The 23270-nt window shown below is 46.3% G+C and overlaps 1 protein-coding gene across 2 annotated transcripts in view; it reads right to left on the reverse strand.

Moving 5' to 3' along the window:
• Positions 1-23270, reverse strand: part of LOC133390086 (src substrate cortactin-like) — a 34723-nt gene that overhangs the window by 4731 nt on the left and 6722 nt on the right. For both annotated transcript variants that reach the window (XM_061637986.1, XM_061637985.1), the window contains exons 4-12: positions 16988-17117; positions 14546-14656; positions 13674-13728; positions 12624-12734; positions 10596-10706; positions 8998-9108; positions 7494-7549; positions 4343-4412; positions 3027-3187 (exon numbers count right to left, since the gene is read on the reverse strand). In XM_061637986.1, the coding sequence (XP_061493970.1) occupies positions 3027-3187; positions 4343-4412; positions 7494-7549; positions 8998-9108; positions 10596-10706; positions 12624-12734; positions 13674-13728; positions 14546-14656; positions 16988-17117 (916 nt within the window). The remainder of the gene's footprint in view (positions 1-3026; positions 3188-4342; positions 4413-7493; positions 7550-8997; positions 9109-10595; positions 10707-12623; positions 12735-13673; positions 13729-14545; positions 14657-16987; positions 17118-23270) is intronic.

The raw sequence follows: 23270 nt of genomic DNA on the forward strand, positions 1-23270 counted from the left end.
GCCTTTCCTCCCAGCAGGAGCCCAGGGCAGCAAACAAAGTGCTAAAAAACTTCAAAACATCATAAAAACAGATCTTAAAATACATTAAAACAAAACAGCATTAAAAACATTTTTAAAAAAACACCCTTAAAAAAGGGTTAAAAACATTATTAAGAACCTATTAAGCAATTCTGACACAGACGCAGACTGGGATAGGTCTCCACTTAAAAGGCTTGTTGAAAGAGGAAAGTCTTCAAAAGGCGCCGAAAAGATAGCAGGGATGGCGCCTGCCTAATATTCAATATTCATAGAAGAAGAAGAAGAAGAAGAAGAAGAAGAAGAAGAAGAAGAAGAAGAAGAAGAAGAAGAAGAAGAAGAAGAAGAAGAAGAAGAAGAAGAAGAAGAAGAAGAAGAATAGCTAAGTTTGGTCAAGCTAAAATGGCTCACCCAGAGGGAGTTCTGGGGGGCTTTATTGCAAAGACCTCTGGGATACCCTGAGCTGGGGAAACCCAAGTGTTTTAGTGCCAGACAGCTGCAAATTGCGAATGTCAAGAAGATGCAGCTGAGTCCTATATGTTATCTCTTATCTGCTTCCTGACATCAAAGTCAGGAGTTTGGGTATTGCAGATCAGGGACCGCTTGGTGTGAATTGTCTAGTCCTCCTTCTCTTCAAAGAAGGTGATCACGGAAGGGGTGCCTAGGATGGCTAAATGGCCCCCTCCCTGTTGCCAGCTAAACCCCATAAAATGAAGGGTGATCCTTCAGTTACTTGTTCTCCCTTTCATCTATCTCATTTTGTCTATGGATTTCAGTCAAAGCCTTTGGGAGCCAGGCTATCAGACTCCAACGTGAGTATTAGCAAGGATAGGCAAGCTTTGTTACTTTTCTTTGCCTGTTTTGAATCTCTCACCATGTTATGTAAATATATGTCTTGCTCAGCCCAGTTGTGGGTAATTGGCTTTAAAGGAAAGTAATGCTGCGCTCTGTTTTACAGGTATCCTCCTTTTCTTAGTAAATAAACTACCTTCTCTGTTTGGTGTGTATTACTTGGAGTTAATGGCTCTAAATCCAGATCTTGACCACGAAGCTACTGACTACTGATGGTTAATTTAGGTTAATGCTCCAGAGCAAAGAGTTTAACACTTGGTTTGCTCTAGGATTTATTTATTTGATTTACTTATTTATTATTTGATTTATATCCCGCCCTTCCTCCCAGCAGGAGTCCAGGGCGGCAAACAGAAATGCTAAAAACACTTTAAAACATCATAAAAAGACTTTAAAATACATTAAAACAGGTTAAAAACATTTTTAAAAAAGCTTTAAAAACATCTTTTTTTTAAAAAAAGGGTTAAAAACATATTATTAAAGAAAACATATCAAAAGCAATTCTAACACAGACTGGGATAGGTCTCAACTTAAAAGGCTTGTTGAAAGGCTTGTTGAAAGAAGAAAGTTAGGGATTTAAGTTAGTACTCTGAGTTTCCCCTTACTCAGAGTGGAAAGCTAGTTAAAAGGGGTGGTGGCAATCTACCTCCTCCCAAGGTTGGCATTGGGTGTAACTTGGCCCTGGAAAGGTGAGTTTGCCCAGGAAGCAGGGGTCCAGGAAGTGAGGACTGTTCTTGGAAGCAAAGACCCCCCTTGGGTTGCTGAAGTCAAAGGACCCCAGGGGGCAATCTTTGATGAAGATGATGATGATAAACCCACCCTTCACCCAAAGGCCTCAGGGCAAGTCACAACAGTTTAAAAATACTTCATTAAAAACAACCTAAAATTAAATCACAGAAAATAGGGTGGGTCCTAAAGATGCATATCCCAGGTGTCAAAGGCCAGGGTCGAGAGGTGCGTCTTCAGCATTTGCCGAAAAGCATACAGTGATGATGCCAGACGCAGCTGTGTGGGGAGGGAGTCCCACAACTTCGGGGCTGCCACAGAGAAGGTCCTCCTGCCCCCCCCCCCAAGCTTCTGGTAGGGCAGAAGACAGGGAGCCCACACAGGAGGCGGAGCCAGAGCCAATGACAGGCAGAGCCAGCTAATTCTAGTTTTGTCTCCATCCTCCTCCTCCTCCCTGCAGAGTTCCACAACGGCAACCCTGAGACTGAGGAGGACGAGGAGGGGGCTGGCAGGCAGGGCCACCACCTGGACTGGAAGTAAGTAAGAAGACAGGGCAGGGGGCGGCTGTCCCAGGGCAGACTGAGATTCTCCCAGATGGACCAGCCTCCATGGCTTTAACGGGTCCATCTGAGAGTCCGTCCCATCACCCATCTGGCATGTTAGCCAGGCTGTTGTTAAGTTCAGCCTCAGTGCTAAGCAAAGGGCAACCTTAAGTTTTCATATCTTCAAAATCCCCCTATGCCAGTGGGAGGAGATCCTACCACCAGCTGCCCTCCCCCAAGCCAGCCAGAGCCAAGCCATCCCACAGAAGCGGATAAACTCTTTGGGAAGGGTCCACAACCCTCCTAGGGGCCAGACTGCAACAGGCTCAGCTCGGGGGCAGGTTATGGTGTAAATGTTACAAACCAACTGTGCAAGGAAGAGCACAAGTCAGTCTTATGGAACTCATAGCCACAACATGTAATGAGGACTATTAGCTGAGATGGCTTGAAGAAAATAGCAAGCTGCATGCAAAGCGAGTGCTTGACCAATGGCTTAAGGTCCCAAAAAAAGAGAATTAGGGAAATTCATGGGAGAGGAGAGATCTGTTAACGACTGTCAGTCACGATGAGCATGTGCATGAAAATGCATCGGCTTTGCATAACGCATCCTGATTGCAGCCGAGTGTGGTCACACCCACACCATAGAACCCTGGGAACTGTAGTTTGCCCCTCACAGAGATACAATTCCCAGAGCCCTTAACAAACTACAGTCCACAGGATTGTTGGGGGGAAGCCATGAGCTTCACACGTGCATTCAGCGTGTTTCAATGTGTGGTGTGGATGTGACCTGTGATGTTGCTAGACAGGGATCTGCTGAGAGGGCGATGCCTTGGGATCTGCCACAGAGTGGGCTTGGCCTGGAGCATCAGGGACAGGCAAAGCCAGGCTCCTCACCTCCTGCTCCTCCTGCTGCCGCTGCTGGGCCGCCTGGCGCTCCTGCTTCTCCCGCGCTTGCCTTCGTGCTCGCTCCTCCTCTGCCCTCTTCTTGTTCTCTTCCTCTGCTGACTTGGCCATGCTCTCAAAACGCTGCCTCAGGTTACCTGCTCCGCCAGAAGCTGTTGATGGTGCCAATGACGGGGGGTGAGGACCTGGCAATCGGGAGCCCCCCCTCCGCTGCACCTCCCCTCGGCCAAGGACACGGTTTATTAAAGAACTAGTAGCCTCATCCCTGGCATTGCTCAGGAATTCTATGAAGCCACAACATCAGTGCTGTTTTGAAACCAGTGTTAAAATCACCTGCCCGCACGCCCCACTACCTTTCCTTTGAAGTGAATGCTGGTCTGTGCATGCATGCCATCAACCAAGAAGCTTTGGCCACCATTTTGGTTGTTGGCAGGCATGCACCCACAATGCAGCCAGAATTTACTTCAAGGGGAAAGTAGGTGGTGTGTGCAGGTGGGCATCGTGGGTCTGTGCAGTAGTAGAGGGGGTGCCTGAGAGGTCGCTCTCTGTGATCTGTGGTAGTGTCGGGAGCTGATGCTGCCACAGATCGTGGAAGGGAGCTCTACCCACCCATGCTAAAGAGGGGCCCTTCAGGAGACCCTTGGATTCCAGGGGCCCTCAGCCAGGGCCTGACCTGGCCACCCTCTGGTGCTGGACCTGCTAATGAAATAGAAGTTTCCTCTTCTTCCCCAGCATGCATCTCACACCCTCCCCAAATCTGCTCCAGGGGTGCATGGGGGGAGGGGCATAACGTTCGGTTGCACAAGCAGAAATCCTGGTACTGATGAAACATTCACATTGTGCTACTTTGGATACAGCCCTACGATGATAAACCTGCTCCTCAATTAAAAGAACCACCAGGCAAAATTTGGTTAAAATCAGTGCAGTTTTGAAAGGTTCAGTCCGCCATGTGGATTCAAAATGGGGTCCAGTTGTATCCAAAGACAGAAACCTGCCACTTGATCTCAGGAACCATCATGCAAAACTTGGATACAATATCTCAAGAGGCGTCCAAATGTATAGTTGACAAACAAACAATATTCCAATATATATAGTAGATAATAGATTTGGTGGACTTTTGAGGTCATCTAGTCCAGCCCCTACTCAGTGCCGCTCTAAGGTGCTGATGCAGATATCTATCTTTCCCTAGAGGTGTACCATTCATCATGGACCCTTGTGGGGCATTGCCATGGATGAAGGAGACCTTGCTCTATCCCATGATGCATCTTCTCACAAAATTGCACAGGTTGGTCTGGAGAAAGACTTACCGGCCTCCAGGGGTTTCGTCTTCTCATATGAGGATGTTGGTGCTTCCATCTCACTGAAACCAGCAGCACTCTGCAAAGAGAAGTCTACAGAAGGCCCAGCTAGCCAAAACGGAGATGCCTCAGGTTCCACAGCTGGGACCTTACCACAAGAGGGCACTGAAGAGCCAGGTTGAAGGCCCTTGCATTAATTTACAAAGCCCTCAACAACTTAGGTCCAGGGTATGTTAGGGACCATCTGAACCCTTCTATCCCAGCTCAGTCACTGAGATCATATGTGGGAGCGGCTCTGGTCATCCCCCGAGTGTGCGAGGCTCATTTAACACTGACATGAAATTGAGCCTTCGGTGTCTTTGGCCCAGTTCTCTGGATTGCTCTGCCAACAGAGATTCAGCAGGCACCTTCTGTTTTAACTGTTGAGAGCCTGCTGGAAACCTTTCTGTTCTGCCAGGCTTATGCAGGGAACTAAGAGTATATCTTTTTGCAACAGGTGACCTTTGTTTTTACTGTATTTTAATGGCTTTAGTGTAGTTTATTTTGCTTCCTATAAACTGTTCTGATGTTTTTTAATGAAACAGCAGTAAGTAAGTAAGTAAATAAATAAATGAAAAGAGCAGAGCTTGGAAAAGTTACTTTTTTGAACTACAACTCCCATCAGCCCTAGGCAACATGGCCACTGGATTAGGCTGATGCGAGCTGTAGTTCAAAAAAGTAACTTTTCCAACCTCTGGAAAAGAGGCACGTAATTCCTCCCCATAACTAGATTTTGAGAAGGTCAGTCATGTCAGGGTGGGTCAGTCTGACTTCAATACCGGGAAAGATATTAGAACGGATAATAAAAGAGTCCATTGGCAACTATCTAGATGACAGTGCTGTGATTGGTAGGAGCCAGCATGGGTTGGTCAAGAAAAAATCCTGTCAAACTAATCTCATCTCTTTTTTTGATCGGGTCACTAGCCTAGTAGATGGTGGAAATGCTGGAGATGTCATCTATCTAGATTTCAGCAAAGCGTTTGACAAAGTCCCCCACGACCTTTTGATTAGCAAACTCGTCAAATGCAGACTACATGGAAATACTGTCAGGTGGATTCACAACTGGTTGGAAAACCGTACTCAAAGAGTGGTCGTCAGTGGCTCTGCTTCGGACTGGAAGGAGGTCTCGAGTGGAGTGCCACAGGGTTCTGTCCTGGGGCCGATACTCTTCAACATTTTTATCAATGACTTAGATGATGGGGTGGAGGGAAGCCTTATGAAGTTTGCGGATGATACGAAACTGGGAGGGATAGCTAACACAATGGAAGACAGGAATAAAATCCAAAGGGACCTGGATAGACTAGAAAATTGGGCTGAAATTAATAAAATGACATTCAATAAAGACAAATGCAGGATTCTGCATTTAGGCCACAAAAACAAAATGCATGGGTACAGGATGGGAAATACCCGGCTTAGCAGTAGTGCGTGTGAGAAGGACTTTGGAATTGTAGTGGATCGCAAGATGAACATGACCCAGCAGTGTGATGCTGCGGCAAAAAAGGCAAACACAGTTTTGGGCTGCATAAACAGAGCTATAGTTTCCAGGTTGAGGGAAGTAATAGTCCCACTATATTCTGCATTAGTCAGGCCTCATCTGGAATACTGCGTTCAGTTCTGGGCACCTCATTTTAAGAAAGATATAGACAAGTTGGAGCGGGTTCAGAAGAGGGCGACGAGGATGATAGCCAGTATGGAGAACAAGTCTTATGAGGAAAGGTTGAAGGAACTTGGCATGTTCAGTCTGGTGAAGAGAAGGCTGAGGGGTGACATGATTGCACTGTTTAAGTACCTGAAGGGCTGTCACATAGAGGAGGGTACAGATTTGTTCTCTGCTGCCCCAGAGGGTAGGACTAGGTCTAATGGTTTTAAGTTGCAGGAGCGTAGATTCAGATTGGACATTAGAAGGAACTTCTTGACAGTAAGGGCAGTTTGGCAATGGAACCGACTGCCTAGGGAGGTGGTGGGATCCCCTTCGCTGGATGTCTTCAAGCAGAGGCTGGACAGCTATCTGCGGGAGATGCTCTAGCTGTGGATTTCCTGCTGTGAGCAGGGGGTTGGACTCGATGGCCTACAAGGCCCCTTCCAACTCTAGGATTCTAGGATTCACAAGGTCAATTGACGTGGATTTTCCTTTGTTGGCACTTGGAATAGCTATCTGCTGTGGCTTTTCCCTACACCAGATTTTTGCTAACATGAAACTGACCAGTCTTAGTCTTTCCTTTGCTAACATGAAACTGACCTTACCATAATGGTAAAAGCAAAAGATAATGGGAAACAAACAAACACAGAATGAACCTGCCTGCCACTTCAATGGAATGCCATTGAACTGGTCCTATTCTTAATGTTTTAAATTGTCTTAGTATCTTAAGTGTATGTTTCATGATTTTAATATTACGAATAGTTTAATTGTATTTTGATTGTATATTTTTGTATGTTTTTTACCTGTGTGTAGTTTTTATTTGTGAGCTGCCCTGAGTTCCAGTTTTGGGAAAAGGGCGGGGTAAAAATAAAGAGGAGTAATAATAAAAATAATAACTGGCAGCAACAAGCAGATCCCATCCCTACACATGATGTAGCCACCTTGCACAGGTTGGATACACAGGCCAGCCAGCACCAGGTGGGTTGGGGTCTGATCAGTGCCTGCACGGCATACCATCCAGGAATCCCTGTTGATGCTGATGCCTTGATTGAGTTCCATAGACACAGAGCTGGATATCAGGGTCATAAACCATGGATGGGGAACCTCTAGCCTACAGGCCAATCATCTGATGCACTCAAGGGTGGGATTAAATCCTGTATTGGGAGCACAGCCAAACTGAGCAGGATTTAGTCCCTGCTCATGACTAATTTAGGTATGTGAATTTCAGTGGATCTACGCTGAGTAAAACTTATTTGGGGAAAACCTGTTGTTTTTCATCCATGCTAAGCTAATATATCCTAAAGCCGCATCAGTTCTAGTATTTGTGAGAACAAAATCAAGCAAACAAACTTACATTAGAACAAGGGTTAAGAGGGGAGCTCTTCTGAAATGTCCCTAAGTATGTCCCCCCCCCTCGCATTCTACTTCTCCTGTCATCACAGCTCTTTCAGGCACTGCAGTGGGGCAGAGTTTCCTGTTTACCTTGTCCACTCGGTCCTTCTGTACTCCATAGCGGCCTCCAAAGCCCTTGGCATAATCTGCAATACAAAAAAGGGTCGCCTTGATGGAGAGCCAGAGGAAAGTAATTGCATTCAAGAAGTTCAGCCTCTGGACCCTTCCAGCCAATCCCAGAAAGACAAGGTGTCAGGTAAGCCAACTCTGTGATGGGTTAAGTCCTACATAATCCTGCATTCTACACTTTACGTTGGTTTCCTGCATTGAACAGGGGGTCAGCCTGGATAGCCTTACAGGCCTCTTCCGGCTCTACTGTTCTATGATTCTAATAAGTTGATCACAGGAACAGAGGAAGGGGCCTTATACTGACTCTGACTAATTGGTCCATCTAGCTCAGTAATGTCTACACTGACTGGCAGCAGTTCTTCAGGGTTTCAGGGCAGGGTCCACTCCCAGCCGTACCTGGAGATGCCAGAGATAGAACTTTGGACCTTCTGCATGCAAAGCAGACGCTCTACCCCTGAGCTCCATCCCTTCCTCTAATCATATGATGAAGCCTTTCATTGGACAGCGGTTCAGCACATGCTGAGATGTGCAAGTGTGCAAGTCCAGCCGAGCTCAGGCTCACCACCTAAAATGAAGACAAACCCACAGCCTGCTTGCTGGCCCACAAGCCAGGTCACATGACTGAGAAGTAGGGTTGCCAGGCTCAAGGCCTGAGAATTATTCTGTATCTTTAAGAGAAGAGGAAATTCAACCAAGGGCAGGTGTTCTTGCAACATTGTAATGGGAAAAACCACAAGGTGAAATTCTCCCTTCCCCCTGCACAACTTTTAAAGGTACAGAAGACCTCTTGGAGGCTGGGCCTGGCAACCCTCGTCCTGCTTGTGTGCTTCCCAGAGGCATCCCCAGCTGCTTGACCTTGTTCACTACCGCCGAGACACACTCTAGGCAGGGATGGCGAACCTCTGTTGCCTTCCGTAGGTTGTTGGCCTCCCAACATGGCCAATGGCCAGGGATGATAATTGGAAGTGTAGTCCTGCAACTTCTGGAGGGCCGCAGATGCTCCCCATCCCTGCTGTGGTGCAAGGAAAGAGCACCGGACTCAGACCAAGGAGCTCAACCTTCTGGGTGGGTTGGCAAGCGGCTCCCTCTCAAGACACAGTTGTGAGGGCTGTATGGGAGACCCTCAGGTATGCTGTCTTAAGACAGTCAGGCTACAAATCCAAAAGAGAAATAAGTTATGGTTGTCTAAAGTGGCCTGCAAGGTCCACCTGCATCCTCAGTATTGCCTGCTCTGGCCGGTAGCACTTCTCCGGGACCCTTCCCAACCCTACGACTGAAGACCCTTCCAACTGGAAAGGACAGAAATTGACCCTGGGACCTTCTGCTTACAGAGCAGACACCCAGCCACTGAGCTACGGATGGGCCTGAACTAAAGGGCACGATGGGGGCTTGTTGGTTTGTTTGATCATCTTTCCAAGATCTCCCCCCTCACCCCATATTGTTCACTGAGCCAGAAGGCACCCACCTGTCTGAGACTCGTGAGGTTTCGATTCCTCCTTGTGTGCCCAGCTCAAGGCAGATTTGTCTTGACGGTCCTTCTGAACGCCAAACTTCCCCCCAAAGCCAACAGTGTAGTCTGCAAGGGGGGGACAGATAGTGAATTTCAGAAAGATGCAGATGCAGCCCCAACCCACAAGGGCTGACCTATTTTGCTTTGCCTCACCCCATAAGAGCATAAGAAGAGCCCCACAGCTGGGTCAGGCCTAAGGGGGCCCATCTAGGCCAGCATCCTGTTCCCACAGGAAGCCTGCAAGCAGGACCTGAGAGCAATGGCCACTCTCCCCATCTGCGATTCCCAGCAGCTGGAATTCAGAGGCACGCTGTCTCCGACAGAGGAGGTAGAGAATAGCCATCTATATTTCCTGGTGGGCTAAAGTCTGATATCAGATGGCACTGATGCAACACACAGAACACTCTCTGGAAGAAATCTGCTCACAGGGCCACACGCTGTGGGATTCCCACATCCTACACACTGCTTACAGCCTATACCTGGCCTTGACCCCACCCATCCAGTTCCACCCCCAGCATTTGCCCCATCTCCTGGCACGCAGCCCTCTTCAACCTTTCCCATGCCCCATAGCAGGTGCGACCAAGTTTTTTGGCTTGAGGGCCACATTCATCTTGGCCAGCCCTGTGGGGGCCTCATGCCAGCAGTGGGTGTAGTCAGTCCACATTCTCATACACGCCCACACAGGACACACACACCCAGCCCCTCCCTTCAGACGATCCTTGCATCACGCTTTCCCTGCTCATCAAACAATGACTAGGGAGAGACTGATTTGCATCCCTGGACTGAGTGGAGCAGCTGAACCGCCTTCTAATTTTTTCCTGGCTGCCACTGCACAAATTGGTGGGATGGGGGCACGTCTTTCCGATGGGTGGGAGGTTAGCTACTGCTGCCCTACCCCCATGAACTACCATAGTTTCCTCTGCCTGGGCTCCTACTGGGAGGAAGGGTGGGATATAAATCTAATAAATAAATAGATAATACCACTGAGCTACACATGGGTCCCAATCAGTCTGCACCAACTGGTTGCCTTCCAGAGGCTGATGGCTTCCAACTCCCAGCCGCCCTCATGGCCAATCGTCAGGGGTGATGGGAGTTGTAGCCCAGCAATATTGGGAGCCCAGCAGGTTTGGGAAGCCTGGCCTAAACAAAGACATAACCAGGATCCCTGAATGATCATCTCGGCCCTTGTATACCCAGTCAGTGCAGGTGAGGGGCTCCTGCAGATACCATCATATCAGGAGGTCCGTTCCGCACATCACAGGAATTGGGCCTTTATTGTGGTGGCACCGACACTTTGGAATTTTCACTTTTCCTGAGTTATGGTTGTAACTCTTTTATTGGTTTTACATTTGTATAATAGTATATTTATCATCATAGCCTGCCCTGGACCTTGCGGTGAAGCGTGGGTAGGAAATCTTATAAATAAATAAAATTAAACAAATAACCGCAAGGATATGATGAAGACTGGATTGTACCTTTGATTGTCTCTTTCCAAGAGCTTCACTCCCCACCCCACATTGCTCTCTGAACCCCACAAGGCAGTGGACACCCACCTGTCTGAGACTCGTGGGGTTTCGATTCCTCCTTGTGTGCCCAGCTCAAGGCAGATTTGTCTTGACGGTCCTTCTGAACGCCAAACTTCCCCCCAAAGCCAACAGTGTAGTCTGCGGGGGGGGGGGGGAGAGCAGATAGTGAATTTCAGAAAGATGCAGATGCAGCCCCAACCCACAAGGGCTGACCTATTCTGCTTTGCCTCACCCCATAAGAGCATAAGAAGAGCCCCACAGCTGGATCAGGCCTAAGGGGGCCCATCTAGGCCAGCATCCTGTTCTCACAGTGGCCAGCCAGACTCCCACAGGAAGCCTGCAAGCAGGACCTGAGAGCAATGGCCACTCTCCCCATCTGCGATTCCCAGCAGCTGGAATTCAGAGGCACACTGTCTCCGACAGAGGAGGTCGAAAATAGCCATCTATATTTCCTAGTGGGCTAAAGTCTGATATCAGATGGCACTGATGCAACACACAGAACACTCTCCAGAAGAAATCTGCTCACAGGGCCACACACTGTGGGATTCCCACGTCCTACACACTGCTTACAGCCTATACCTGGCCTTGACCCCAGCCACCCAGTTCCACCCCCAGCATTTGCCCCATCTCCTGGCACACAGCCCTCTTCAAGCTTTCCCATGCTGCATAGCAGCAGCAAGTTTTCTGGCTTGAGGGCCGCATTCATCTTGGCCAGCCCTGTGGGGGCCTCATGCCAGCAGTGGGTGTGGCCAGTCCACATTCTCATGGACACCCACACAGGACACACACACCCAGCCCCTCCCTTCAGTCGATCCTTGCATCACTCTCTCCCTGCTCATCAAACAATTTTATTTATTTATTTATTTATTTAATTTAATTTATATACCGCCCTAAGCCTAAAAGGCTCTCTGGGCGGTGTACATCAGAAATAAAACAAGCACAATATATAAATACAATAGATATAACAGAATCAAAAACCAAACAAACAAGCAGGGAACCAAACTACACCAAAATACAACAATAATGCAATACTGTTAAAATACACTATAAAATACACATAAGATACAGTTTAAAATGCCTGGGAGTATAAAAAAGTTTTCACCTGGCGCCGAAAAGATAGCAGCGTTGGCGCCAGGCGCACCTCATCGGGGGGACTATTCCACAGTTCGGGGGCCACCACTGAAAAGGCCCTAGTTCTAGTCATTACCCTCCGAGCTTCTCGATGGGATGGTACTCGGAGGAGGGCCTTAGATGACTGGGGAGGGATTGATTTGCATCCCTGGACTGAGTGGAGCAGCTGAACCGCCTTCTAATTTTTTCCTGGCTGCCACTGCACAAATTGGTGGGATGGGGGCACGTCTTTCCCATGGGTGGGAGGTTAGCTACTGCTGCCCTACCCCCATGAACTACCATAGTTTCCTCTGCCTGGGCTTCTACTGGGAGGAAGGGCGGGATATAAATCTAATAAATAAATAGATAATACCACTGAGCTACACATGGGTCCCAATCAGTCTGCACCAACTGGTTGCCTTCCAGAGGCTGATGGCTTCCAACTCCCAGCCGCCCTCATGGCCAATCGTCAGGGGTGATGGGAGTTGTAGCCCAGCAATATTGGGAGCCCAGCAGGTTTGGGAAGCCTGGCCTAAACAAAGACATAACCAGGATCCCTGAACGATCATCTCGGCCCTTGTATACCCAGTCAGTGCAGGTGAGGGGCTCCTGCAGATACCATCATATCAGGAGGTCCGTTCCGCACATCACAGGAATTGGGCCTTTATTGTGGTGGCACCGACACTTTGGAATTTTCACTTTTCCTGTGTTACGGTTGTAACTCTTTTATTGGTTTTACATTTGTATAATAGTATATTTATCATCATAGCCTGCCCTGGACCTTGCGGTGAAGGGCATGTAAGAAATCTTACAAATAAATAAAAGTAAACAAATAACCTCAAGGGTATGATGAAGACTGGATTGTACCTTTGATTGTCTCTTTCCAAGAGCTTCACTCCCCACCCCAAATTGCTCTCTGAACCCCACAAGGCAGTGGACACCCACCTGTCTGGGATTCATGGGGTTTCGATTCCTCCTTGTGTGCCCAGCTCAAGGCAGATTTGTCTTGACGGTCCTTCTGAATGCCAAACTTCCCCCCAAAGCCAACAGCATAGTCTGCAAGGGGCGGGGGGAGGGGGAAACAGTGAACTCTAGAAAACTGCAGACCCAGCCCAGCCCCAAGCGAACAGAGTTGAACCATTTCACTCTCATGGTGTGCCCTCTGTATTTCATGATGTGCCAAAATCTGATAAAAGAGAATGGGCAGGTCCATGCCATGCATTTAAAGCACATCCAACCCACATCTAAAGCATGTGACTTCCCCCATAGAATCATGGGAACTGTCATTTGTTAAGAGTGCTGGGAATTTGTAGCTCTGTGAACTCCCCCAGAATTCTTTAGGGGAGGCTCACGACAGATGCTGTTGGAGGGTGCTGATTCATAAGTCACAGTCGACTTCAAGGCACATAACAACAACAATAATGTACTTTAAACGTGCTGGATGTGTTGTTCAGAGGGAGGCAGAGGAATGGCTGCAGGTAAGGATGGAGTAGAAAAGTCTTTGGTTCACATTTTAATGCAAGCCTACCTCATTTGCACTTCCTCATTTGAACTATCCATCGCAATTTGCATGTCTCCAAATTTTGTGATGCAGGTCTCCATCCAAAAAGTGAGTATACTGAGTATAACATACAAGCTACATTATATTAGGGGGAAATGCTTTATATATATATATATATATATATATATATATATATATATATATATATATATATATATATATATATAATGCAAAATTGTGTACAAAAGTGCATACATTTGAAGGAATGTGCATGAAAATAGACACAAATCATATGGACTTGAAAAAAATCAGAACCTGATGAATAGAAATGAGGCAAAATGAACTTAAGGTTTGGAACGAGCAGATCGAGCCATCCTTAGCTGCAAGGTATCCTTCTGGAGAACTGCTGTGGAAACTGTATCATAGCAGGAGTGGGGTGCCTGAAGGAAGGCAAAGGAGGAACAATCGCACACAGTGGGGCTCTCCAGACTTACCTTTCTGTGAGGTGTGCTTTTCCACCTCACCCTTGTACTCAAAACCGAGAGCCGACTGCGGAGAAGGGAAAGTGAGACAAGTTATAAGTGCTCTTTGCTGAGAGCTTTATCAAGAGCCCCATAGGAGTAACACAAGAAAATATAAGGACAGTCAAGTCTTGACACATTTTCAAGGCTTTAAATAAATATTAACTTGCCAGAGTCCATATTTTACACGCTGTGTTCCCTCCCTGCATCAAACACTTGGCCAAGAGTTCTTATGGCCTAAGAGGTGAGGTGGCATCATGGTACAGCTAAGGAGGGGGAAGAAGATGTATCATCTCTCATTTAAGGGCGAATTTATCAAATTTGCACTTTCTGGAACAATATGAGAACCAAAACACAGCCGTCCTTTGAAATTCTCACTTATTGTGCGATGTAGTTGACCAATCAAGCAATGCTTACAAAAATGCATGTACTAGAGGAACGTGTACATAAAAAGGAATGCATTAGTGGTCCATGACAGATGCTCTTGGAGGTCACTGATTCATAGGGTCGCCATAAGTCGTAGTCGACTTAGAGGCACATAACAACAACAACAAATTAGTGAAAGTAGCACACACAATTACATTATATTAGGAACAATTGCTTGCAAAAATGTGTACATTAGTCAAAACAGCATATAAAATGCATTTATTAGAATAAATTTGCAATAAAATGCTGAAGAGGTTTTTTTTAAAAAAAAAATGGCAAATGGCTGCAGAGATAAGAACTGAATTTCAAATTGGAAAGATGAGAAACTGAGAACTGCAGTTGACAGATCTTTCCATTCCTATTCGCAGCCCTCCCAAAGGTAAACCCAACAAGAGAGAGAAAGAGAGTGCAACACTGACCTTGTCTGCTCGGTCCCTCTGCACCCCAAACTTTCCTCCAAAGCCTTTGGCCGCATCTGTCTGAGACGAGTGCATCCCAACTTTGGCAACGTACTCATGACCCAGTGCACTCTGGGAAATCAAGACAGGAAGGTGTCAAAATCTGCCGTGGTCACCCATTCTGTTGACAGGGCAGATAATCCAGAGAGTGCCCTAGCCTAGTGGTGGGAAACCTTTTCAGCACTGCAAGCCAGATCCTCACCTCCCCAGTTCAGGCCACTTTGACAGGTGGATGAGATCACCTACCTGTCAATCATCTGATGCCATGATGCTGTCAGATGTAAGCCTTCAAAGGGCCTTGCTGTCAGCACCAATCAGTTGATTGACAGGAAGCCCTGCTCTGTCCATTTGCAAGCATTGTTTGAATTCAAACCACACCTGCAAATGGACATGTTTCCTCAGGAGAGTGACAAAGCTGTCTGCAAAGAGGAAAAAGGTTGATTTGCAGGCATGGTTTGAATCCAAACCACATCTGCAAATGGACAACTTCAAAAGGCTCGCTTGTCAGGTTTCCCCGCAAGCCAGCTGTTTACTCGTGTTTGATCCCTCTGAAAGTCAACTGCAACACAAAAGAGAAAGTTTGTAAAAGAGAATAGAACTTGGGGAGGTGGACAAAAAAAGATACTGTTCAGCCTTGATACTGTATGTAAATTTGCACAAACACTTTTTGCAAAGAAATCCCTGTAATATTTCCTTGACTGCTTGATTTCATGAATGCCTTTTATGAATCTCACGGGCAAAAGAGAGACCTAGCTGCAGGAAAAGGCACTGCAGATGGCCACTAGAGGAAATTCCTTGGCTGGATCTTTATTTTACCCTGTGGGAACTTGTGCAAAAGAACAATAAACCAAGTAGGAGTAGAAGAAGGATTTCTCACCTTGCGGTGAGTTTTCTCTAAGAGAAATTATAGCAGAGCCTCACCCTGTAATTGTGTTTCCATGCACACATAATATGCTGAACCATGCACATACACACCTGCAGGGCAGCCCAGTTCAATGCCTGGTCATCAGGACCTGCTCTCCAGTAAGCAGACAAAGGGCTGAAATCTGAGGGTCACATCCACACCATACATTTAAATTATTTTATTTTGACAATTTATATACAGCCTAATTACTATTGTCTCTAAGCGGCATACAAAAAGCTCAATAAAATAAACATAAAAATCTGTTAGAATTATGCAATTATAATTCATTTAAAATGTCTGCTGGAATTAGGGATGGATGAGAAATTTGATTCAGTTCGCATTTCAAGCTGAATTTATCAAATTTGCACTTTCCAAAACAATATGAGAACCAAAACATCCTTCTAAATTCGCCCTTATTCAGATATTGCAGTTCACCAACCAACCAATGTTTACAAAAATGCATAAATTAGGGGAAAGTTTCCATAAAGATGAATATATGAGTGAAAACAACATTCAGAAATGCATTATATGATGAGAAACTGTCTACAAAAATGTGTTTATTAGGAGAAATTCACACTAAAATGCTGGAGAATTTTCAAGAGGGTTTAAACAACAACAACAGGCAAATTGACCGAAATTGACAGAATTGTCCATCCCTAGCTGGAATAATAATTAAAACGTCTTCAGTAGGCAACAGAAATTCAGTAGGGAGGAGAGCTTGCCTCACTTCAACTGTTCCATAAAATTGGGCCCACAATACAGGATGTGTGGCTCCTGGTGGACACAAGCTTTGCATCTGAGCTATGGGGGACCACTAACAGTGACTCCCCCGCGCCAAATCTCTGTATTTGGCCAGGGATATAAGGGCTGGGGTGGTTCGTATCCACATTTAGCACCAAAAGACCCGCACTAGCAGATGGAACTTCATTGTTTGTTAACTTGCTTTTTGCTCTGTGCTTAAGTCTAGACTAGTTCTTTTGTCATACTCAATTTATGTTTACTAAATTGTTGGGTTTTTTTGTCCTGTTTGAATTTGTGGGATGTTTTATAAACCAACTTCTTTTCCAAAGCACTTAGCTGCATTTCATTTTGATAAGTGAATGTTTCTTGTGAGCTGCTTTCGGCACAGCTCACTGTGGAAAAGCAGCATATGAATAAAACTAAATAAATAAATAAAAAATCAATCTCAAGCATGTGGATTCTCCCAAACAATACTGGGAACTGCATTTTACAGTTCCCAGGGTTCTTTGGGGAAAGCCATGTCCTTTAAATATATGGTGTGGATGTGACCTCATCATTGACTTGACTTTCACGGGAGGACGAGCGGGGGAGGAGCCGGATGCCTCCATGGGTGGTGGTGAGTATGAGGGTCCAGATTCTTAATGGGTGCAACAGGCCCTTGCTTGTTGCACATGCCCACACAACATCCACACACAAACCCCAGACTTCTGCAGCAACCAAAGAACAACCTGCCCGGCCACCCGCCCCTCCTGTTGCACCTTGTCCATGCGGTCCTTCTCTGTGCCGAACTTGCCCCCGTAGCCATAGGAGGCCTTGGGCGCTGTCTCCAGCTCCTTCTTCTTGAGGGTTTCGTGTTCCTCGGACACTTTGCTTCTCAGCTGGTGGATGCTAGAGAGGCAAAGCACCAAAGAGAGCTTAAAAGGCAGCCAAGATAGAAAGGTTCGGTTTCTTTATTTATTCTCTCCCCCCTTCCCAAAATTGAAGCAGACTTAGAAATGTTGGGTGCAGTGGACAGGGGTCTTCATGCAGAACTAAGGCCGCTTCCAGATCGCCTGTTTATTGAGCTGATGTGTCTGTGGGGAGATTAGACCACGGTTGCATACACACCATATATTTAAATCACACTATTTCCCCCAAAGAACCCTGGGAACTGTAGCTTGTTAAGGGTGCCGGGAATTGTAACTCTGTGAGGGTAAACTACAGTTCCCAGGATTCTTTGGGGAAAATAATATATTTTCAATGTGCTTTAAATATATGGTGTGTACGCAGCTGTCTACATTGGTTATTTAATGAGTATTCATGCTGATTTGTTTGCAGGAAGGTTAGATGGCATTATCTCAAAGCCTGAGGACTGGAAAGTGGCAAATGTAACGCCAATCTTCAAAAAGGGATCCAGAGGGGATCCCGGAAATTACAGGCCAGTTAGCTTAACTTCTGTCCCTGGAAAACTGGTAGAAAGTATGATTAAAGCTAGATTAACTAAGCACATAGAAGAACAAGCCTTGCTGAAGCAGAGCCAGCATGGCTTCTGCAAGGGAAAGTCCTGTCTCAGTAACCTATTAGAATTCTTTGAGAGTGTCAACAAGCATATAGATAGAGGTGATCCAGTGGACATAGTTTACTTAGACTTTCAAAAAGCGTTTGACAAGGTACCTCACCAAAGGCTTCTGAGGAAGCTTAGCAGTCATGGAATAAGAGGAGAGGTCCTCTTGTGGATAAGGAATTGGTTAAGAAGCAGAAAGCAGAGAGTAGGAATAAATGGACAGTTCTCCCAATGGAGGGCTGTAGAAAGTGGAGTCCCTCAAGGATCGGTATTGGGACCTGTACTTTTCAACTTGTTCATTAATGACCTAGAATTAGGAGTGAGCAGTGAAGTGGCCAAGTTTGCTGATGACACTAAATTGTTCAGGGCTGTTAAAACAAAAAGGGATTGCGAAGAGCTCCAAAAAGACCTCTCCAAACTGAGTGAATGGGCAGAAAAATGGCAAATGCAATTCAATATAAACAAGTGTAAAATTATGCATATTGGAGCAAAAAATCTGAATTTCACATATACGCTCATGGGGTCTGAACTGGCGGTGACCGACCAGGAGAGAGACCTCGGGGTTGTAGTGGACAGCACGATGAAAATGTCGACCCAGTGTGCGGCAGCTGTGAAAAAGGCAAATTCCATGCTAGCGATAATTAGGAAAGGTATTGAAAATAAAACAATAATGCCGTTGTATAAACCTATGGTGCGGCCGCATTTGGAATACTGTGTACAGTTCTGGTCGCCTCATCTCAGAAATGATATTATAGAGTTGGAAAAGGTTCAGAAGAGGGCAACCAGAATGATCAAGGGGATGGAGCGACTCCCTTACAAGGAAAGGTTGCAGCATTTGGGGCTTTTTAGTTTAGAGAAAAGGCGGGTCAGAGGAGACATGATAGAAGTGTATAAAATTATGCATGGCATTGAGAAAGTGGATAGAGAAAAGTTCTTCTCCCTCTCTCATAATACTAGAACTCGTGGACATTCAAAGAAGCTGAATGTTGGAAGATTCAGGACAGACAAAAGGAAGTACTTCTTTACTCAGCGCATAGTTAAACTATGGAATTTGCTCCCACAAGATGCAGTAATGGCCACCAGCTTGGATGGCTTTAAAAGAAGATTAGACAAATTCATGGAGGACAGGGCTATCAATGGCTACTAGCTGTGATGGCTGTGCTCTGCCACCCTAGTCAGAGGCAGCATGCTTCTGAAAACCAGTTGCTGGAAGCCTCAGGAGGGGAGAGTGTTCTTGCACTCGGGTCCTCCTTGTGGGCTTCCCCCAGGCACCTGGTTGGCCACTGTGAGAACAGGATGCTGGACTAGATGGGCCACTGGCCTGATCCAGCAGGCTCTTCTTATGTTCTTATGTTCTTAAGTTTTATCGCACACTTTCCAGTACATTTTCCCATAAATTTCCTAACTGCAAAAAGAAGAAGAAGAAATCTGATCTTTTGGGGAATCAGGATTATAGCTCAAGACCTCCAATCCACTATAATTACACAACCAGAATTTGCTGGTATGAGATCGAATCCCACCCAAAAATCACAGTAGTCTGGGAGTGCTCATAAAGGACTGTAGAGATGGAGTTTGTCGAATCCCAATTGGAAGAGAGTCTACAAATGTCAAGCCACTTTGCAGGTATGAAGGAAGGTCTCACCTCCATTGCAATGAAGGTGGAATCATGTTTGGTGTGTGCATCAGATTCCCTGGGCCCTGAAGAAATGGCTGGATTAGCTTGACTGCAGTTGAGGCCTAAGCTACACAGTCTGTCGGATCGTAACGTGACTGTAATTCTTGCCATTGCATTGGGTCTCCCTTGGCTTCTGGAGGAGACGAAAGCAGGCACGCTTTTTTTGTGACATTTTAGTTGGCCCAATAAGGATATTGCCCTAATATAGGCTGAAACAGAGAAGTGACTCATACATACATACATACATACATATATACATTTCTATAACTAAATAAAAAATAAAGAAGTCTGTCAGGAGGAGGAAGGAAACCATTTGCTCATTTGGTTTTCTGAGGACAGAACAAGGAACGAGTGGCTGAAAATTATAGGGGTGTACAGCTACGAAAGTGGAGCTTCCTCACTCTCAGGTTGATGCAGCAATGGAACAGGCTGCCGGACCTCAGTGTGGGTGCATACCTTCTCTTCCCTTTCAGATCTTCAAGGCGAGGCTGAGCAAGAATCTGGGACGAGCTTTCAGGCACTCTGCATTTCCTGCCCCAGGGCTGAAAGTTGGGGAAAGGTTGTAGCTCAGTGGCAGAGCTCCAGGTTTGTGTTCAGAAGGCCCCTAGCTTAATCTCCGGCATCTACAAGTAGGGCTGGGAAGGAGGACCTGAATCTCAAACCCTGGAGTGCCGCTGCCTGTAGACATGATGGAGCCAGATGGAGTAACGGATTAATGCCTCAGTATAAGGCGACTTCCCATGTTTCTGTTTGGGAAGAGCCGTCACAGCTCAGTGGCAGCTGATCTGCTTTGCATGCAGAAGATTTGAGGTGCAATCTCTGCCTCTCCAAGCAGGGTTGGGATACATCCCCTGCCTGGAACCCTGGAGAGCCACCTCAAGTCAGTCAGGCAATACACTGCGCTGGACACAAGGGACTGAAGTGCTTTCAGACTGGTGGGGTGAGATTCAATCACATACCGTCAAATCCAGGTTGAGCATTTATAGTTGAGTGGGAGGTCTTGTGCAACAAACCTGCTCACTCCCCCTTCTCCAAATTGGATTTTTTGCAATAAGGAAAGTGAGTCTGCACCAGAAAGTGTGGGGTGACAATTGCTTTGACACGAAATCATCTAAACTCCTTGCAAACAAATCAGGATGACTACTCAGTAAACTGAAACTTAAAGAGGAAAGCAGGAAAGCAGGACTACAGCTGAACGTCAAGAAGACTAAAGTAATGACAACACCCTATTTTCTGTGATGTTGTTTAGGTTGTTTTTAACCCTTTTTAATGATATGTTTTTAAAGTGTTGTAACCTGCCCTGGGTAATGTACCTTTAAAGTTGACAATGAGGACATTGAACTTGTCAAGGATTAGCAATACCTTCGCACAATCATTAACCAAAATGGAGACAATAGTCAAGAAATCAGAAGAAGGCTAGGACTGGGGAGGGCAGCAGTGAGAGAACTAGAAAAGGTCCTCAAATGTAAAGATGTATCACTGAACACGAAAGTCAGGATCATTCAGACCATGGTATTCCTGATCTCTATGTATGGATGTGAAAGTTGGACAGTGAAAAAAGGGGATAAGAAAAAAATCAACTCATTTGAAATGTGTTGGAGAAGAGCTTTGCGGATACCATGGACTGCGAAAAAGACCAATAATTGGGTGTTAGAACAAATTAAACCAGAACTATCACTAGTAGCTCAAATGATGAAACTGAGGTTGTCATACTTTGGACACATCATGAGAAGACACGATTCACTAGAAAAGACAATAATGCTGGGAAAAAAGAAGGGAGTAGAAAAAGAGGAAGGCCAAACAAGAGATGGATTGATTCCATAAAGGAAGCCACAGACCTGAACTTACAAGATCTGAACAGGGTGGTTCACGACAGATCCTATTGGAGATCACTGATTCATAGGGTCGCCATAAGTCGTAATAGACTTGAAGGCACATAACAACCACAACAAACTCAGTAAACAGGTCATGTGGAAGCGCCCTGACTCAGGATAAGCCAACTTCCTATGCCTCTGGGTCTCTCCCTTTCCTTTCCAGTGATTACCTCTCTGAATGCTCATCTGAAGAGCTAAGAGGGCAATCTGAGCCTCACAAATGCAGAGACAGAGAGAGGGTGTGTGTCTGTGTGTGTGTCTTTCTTTACCCCTGGAAATAGTGCCCAAAATGGCACACACATTTTGTGGACACAAGTGGCCTTTGCCCAAGGAGTAAAAAGAGAATTACCTCTTCAGCCGGGGGGGGGGATGGGGGACAAAACAACCTGCTGCTCCTATAAGCTGCATACCCTCCTCCGCTTTCTCCTCCACAGCGGCTGGCCTCCTTTGCGGCTGGCCTCCTTTGCGGCTGGCCTCTTACGAAAGCCCTAATCTGGCGAACTGCCCACTGAAGACATGCCACTTCCTTTTCCTTCAAGAAGCGGACGCTGCCATGGCAACCCCCAACATGACGCACAACAGGAACCTCAGTTTCCATCAGCACCACCACAACCTGTCGGGGATGTTGTCAAGTTGGATTCCTGCACTGAGCAGGGGGTTGGGCTCGATGGCCTTAAAGGCCCCTTCCAACTCTATGGTTCTGTGATTCTATGACCCCCAAGTGCACAGAATACACCCCCCCCAACCTCAGTCTAGAGGTGATACTGCCTGGGGTGGGTGGAGGAGCATCCAGTACCAGTCTCCATGGGATCAATCACCCTGTGCTGCTGATCTCAGACCTTCCTGCACCTCTATTCAGTAGCAGAGTGGCCTTGTGCTTTACAGAGGGCAATTCTCTACTTGAAGGGCTGCCAGGGAACAATCCTCTGTGTGAAGGGGACCTCTGTTTGGAAGTCTGTCCTGTCCAAGTCCATGTTAAAGATAAAGACCACTAAGAAGGCAGAGCTGCTGCAGGGGCCTTGAAGATGCCAATTAGCACCTGGAACAGCCAACGGAGCAGGCACATAGATCATCTGGTCATTAGTCTTCCCCACTATGGTGAAATGCAGTGTACTTAAATTATAGTAATAGTATTTAAAGTATAGTAATAATTTCTAAACTGGCAAGGAAGTACTTCTTTACTCAGCGCATAGTTAAACTATGGAATTTGCTCCCACAAGACGCAGTAATGGCCACCAGCTTGGACGTCTTTAAAAGAAGATTAGACAAATTCATGGAGGACAGGGCTATCAATGGCTACTAGCCGTGATGGCTGTGCTCTGCCACCCTAGTCAGAGGCAGCATGCTTCTGAAAACCAGTTGCCGGAAGCCTCAGGAGGGGAGAGTGTTCTTGCACTCGGGTCCTGCTTGCGGGCTTCCCCCAGGCACCTGGTTGGCCACTGTGAGAACAGGATGCTGGACTAGATGGGCCACTGGCCTGATCCAGCAGGGTCTTCTTTTGTTCTTATGTTCTTATGTTCTTATCTATTCACATGTAGTAGTATATGCGAATTGTATGCAAATGTGTCCATTTTGGGGGGTGATGCCTAAATGGCCGCCCTGTTCAAAAGACAAAATGATGTCCCTCCCGTGCCCAGGTTCAATAATACACAGAAGGCAGATGGAGGAAGAGACATATTGCCCCCTCCCTGCAGCATGTTCCACTGAAAGGCCAGCCCTCCCACCCCTGCAACAGAGTAAGGGCTACTCTCTGGTGTAACTGGGGCCCTGACAGAACAAGCAGCCCAGGACAATTATTCAGGAATAAAGATGGTGGAGAAGATTGATTCAGTTTGCATTTCAAGCTGAATCAATCAAATCTACACTTTCCAAAACAACATGAGGACAGAAACACAGCCATCCTTCGAAATTCGCATTCATTAGAATTGTGGGATGCAGTTCGCCAACCA

The sequence above is a fragment of the Rhineura floridana genome, chromosome 8, assembly GCF_030035675.1.
Source record: "Rhineura floridana isolate rRhiFlo1 chromosome 8, rRhiFlo1.hap2, whole genome shotgun sequence".
Lineage (NCBI taxonomy): Eukaryota > Metazoa > Chordata > Lepidosauria > Squamata > Rhineuridae > Rhineura > Rhineura floridana.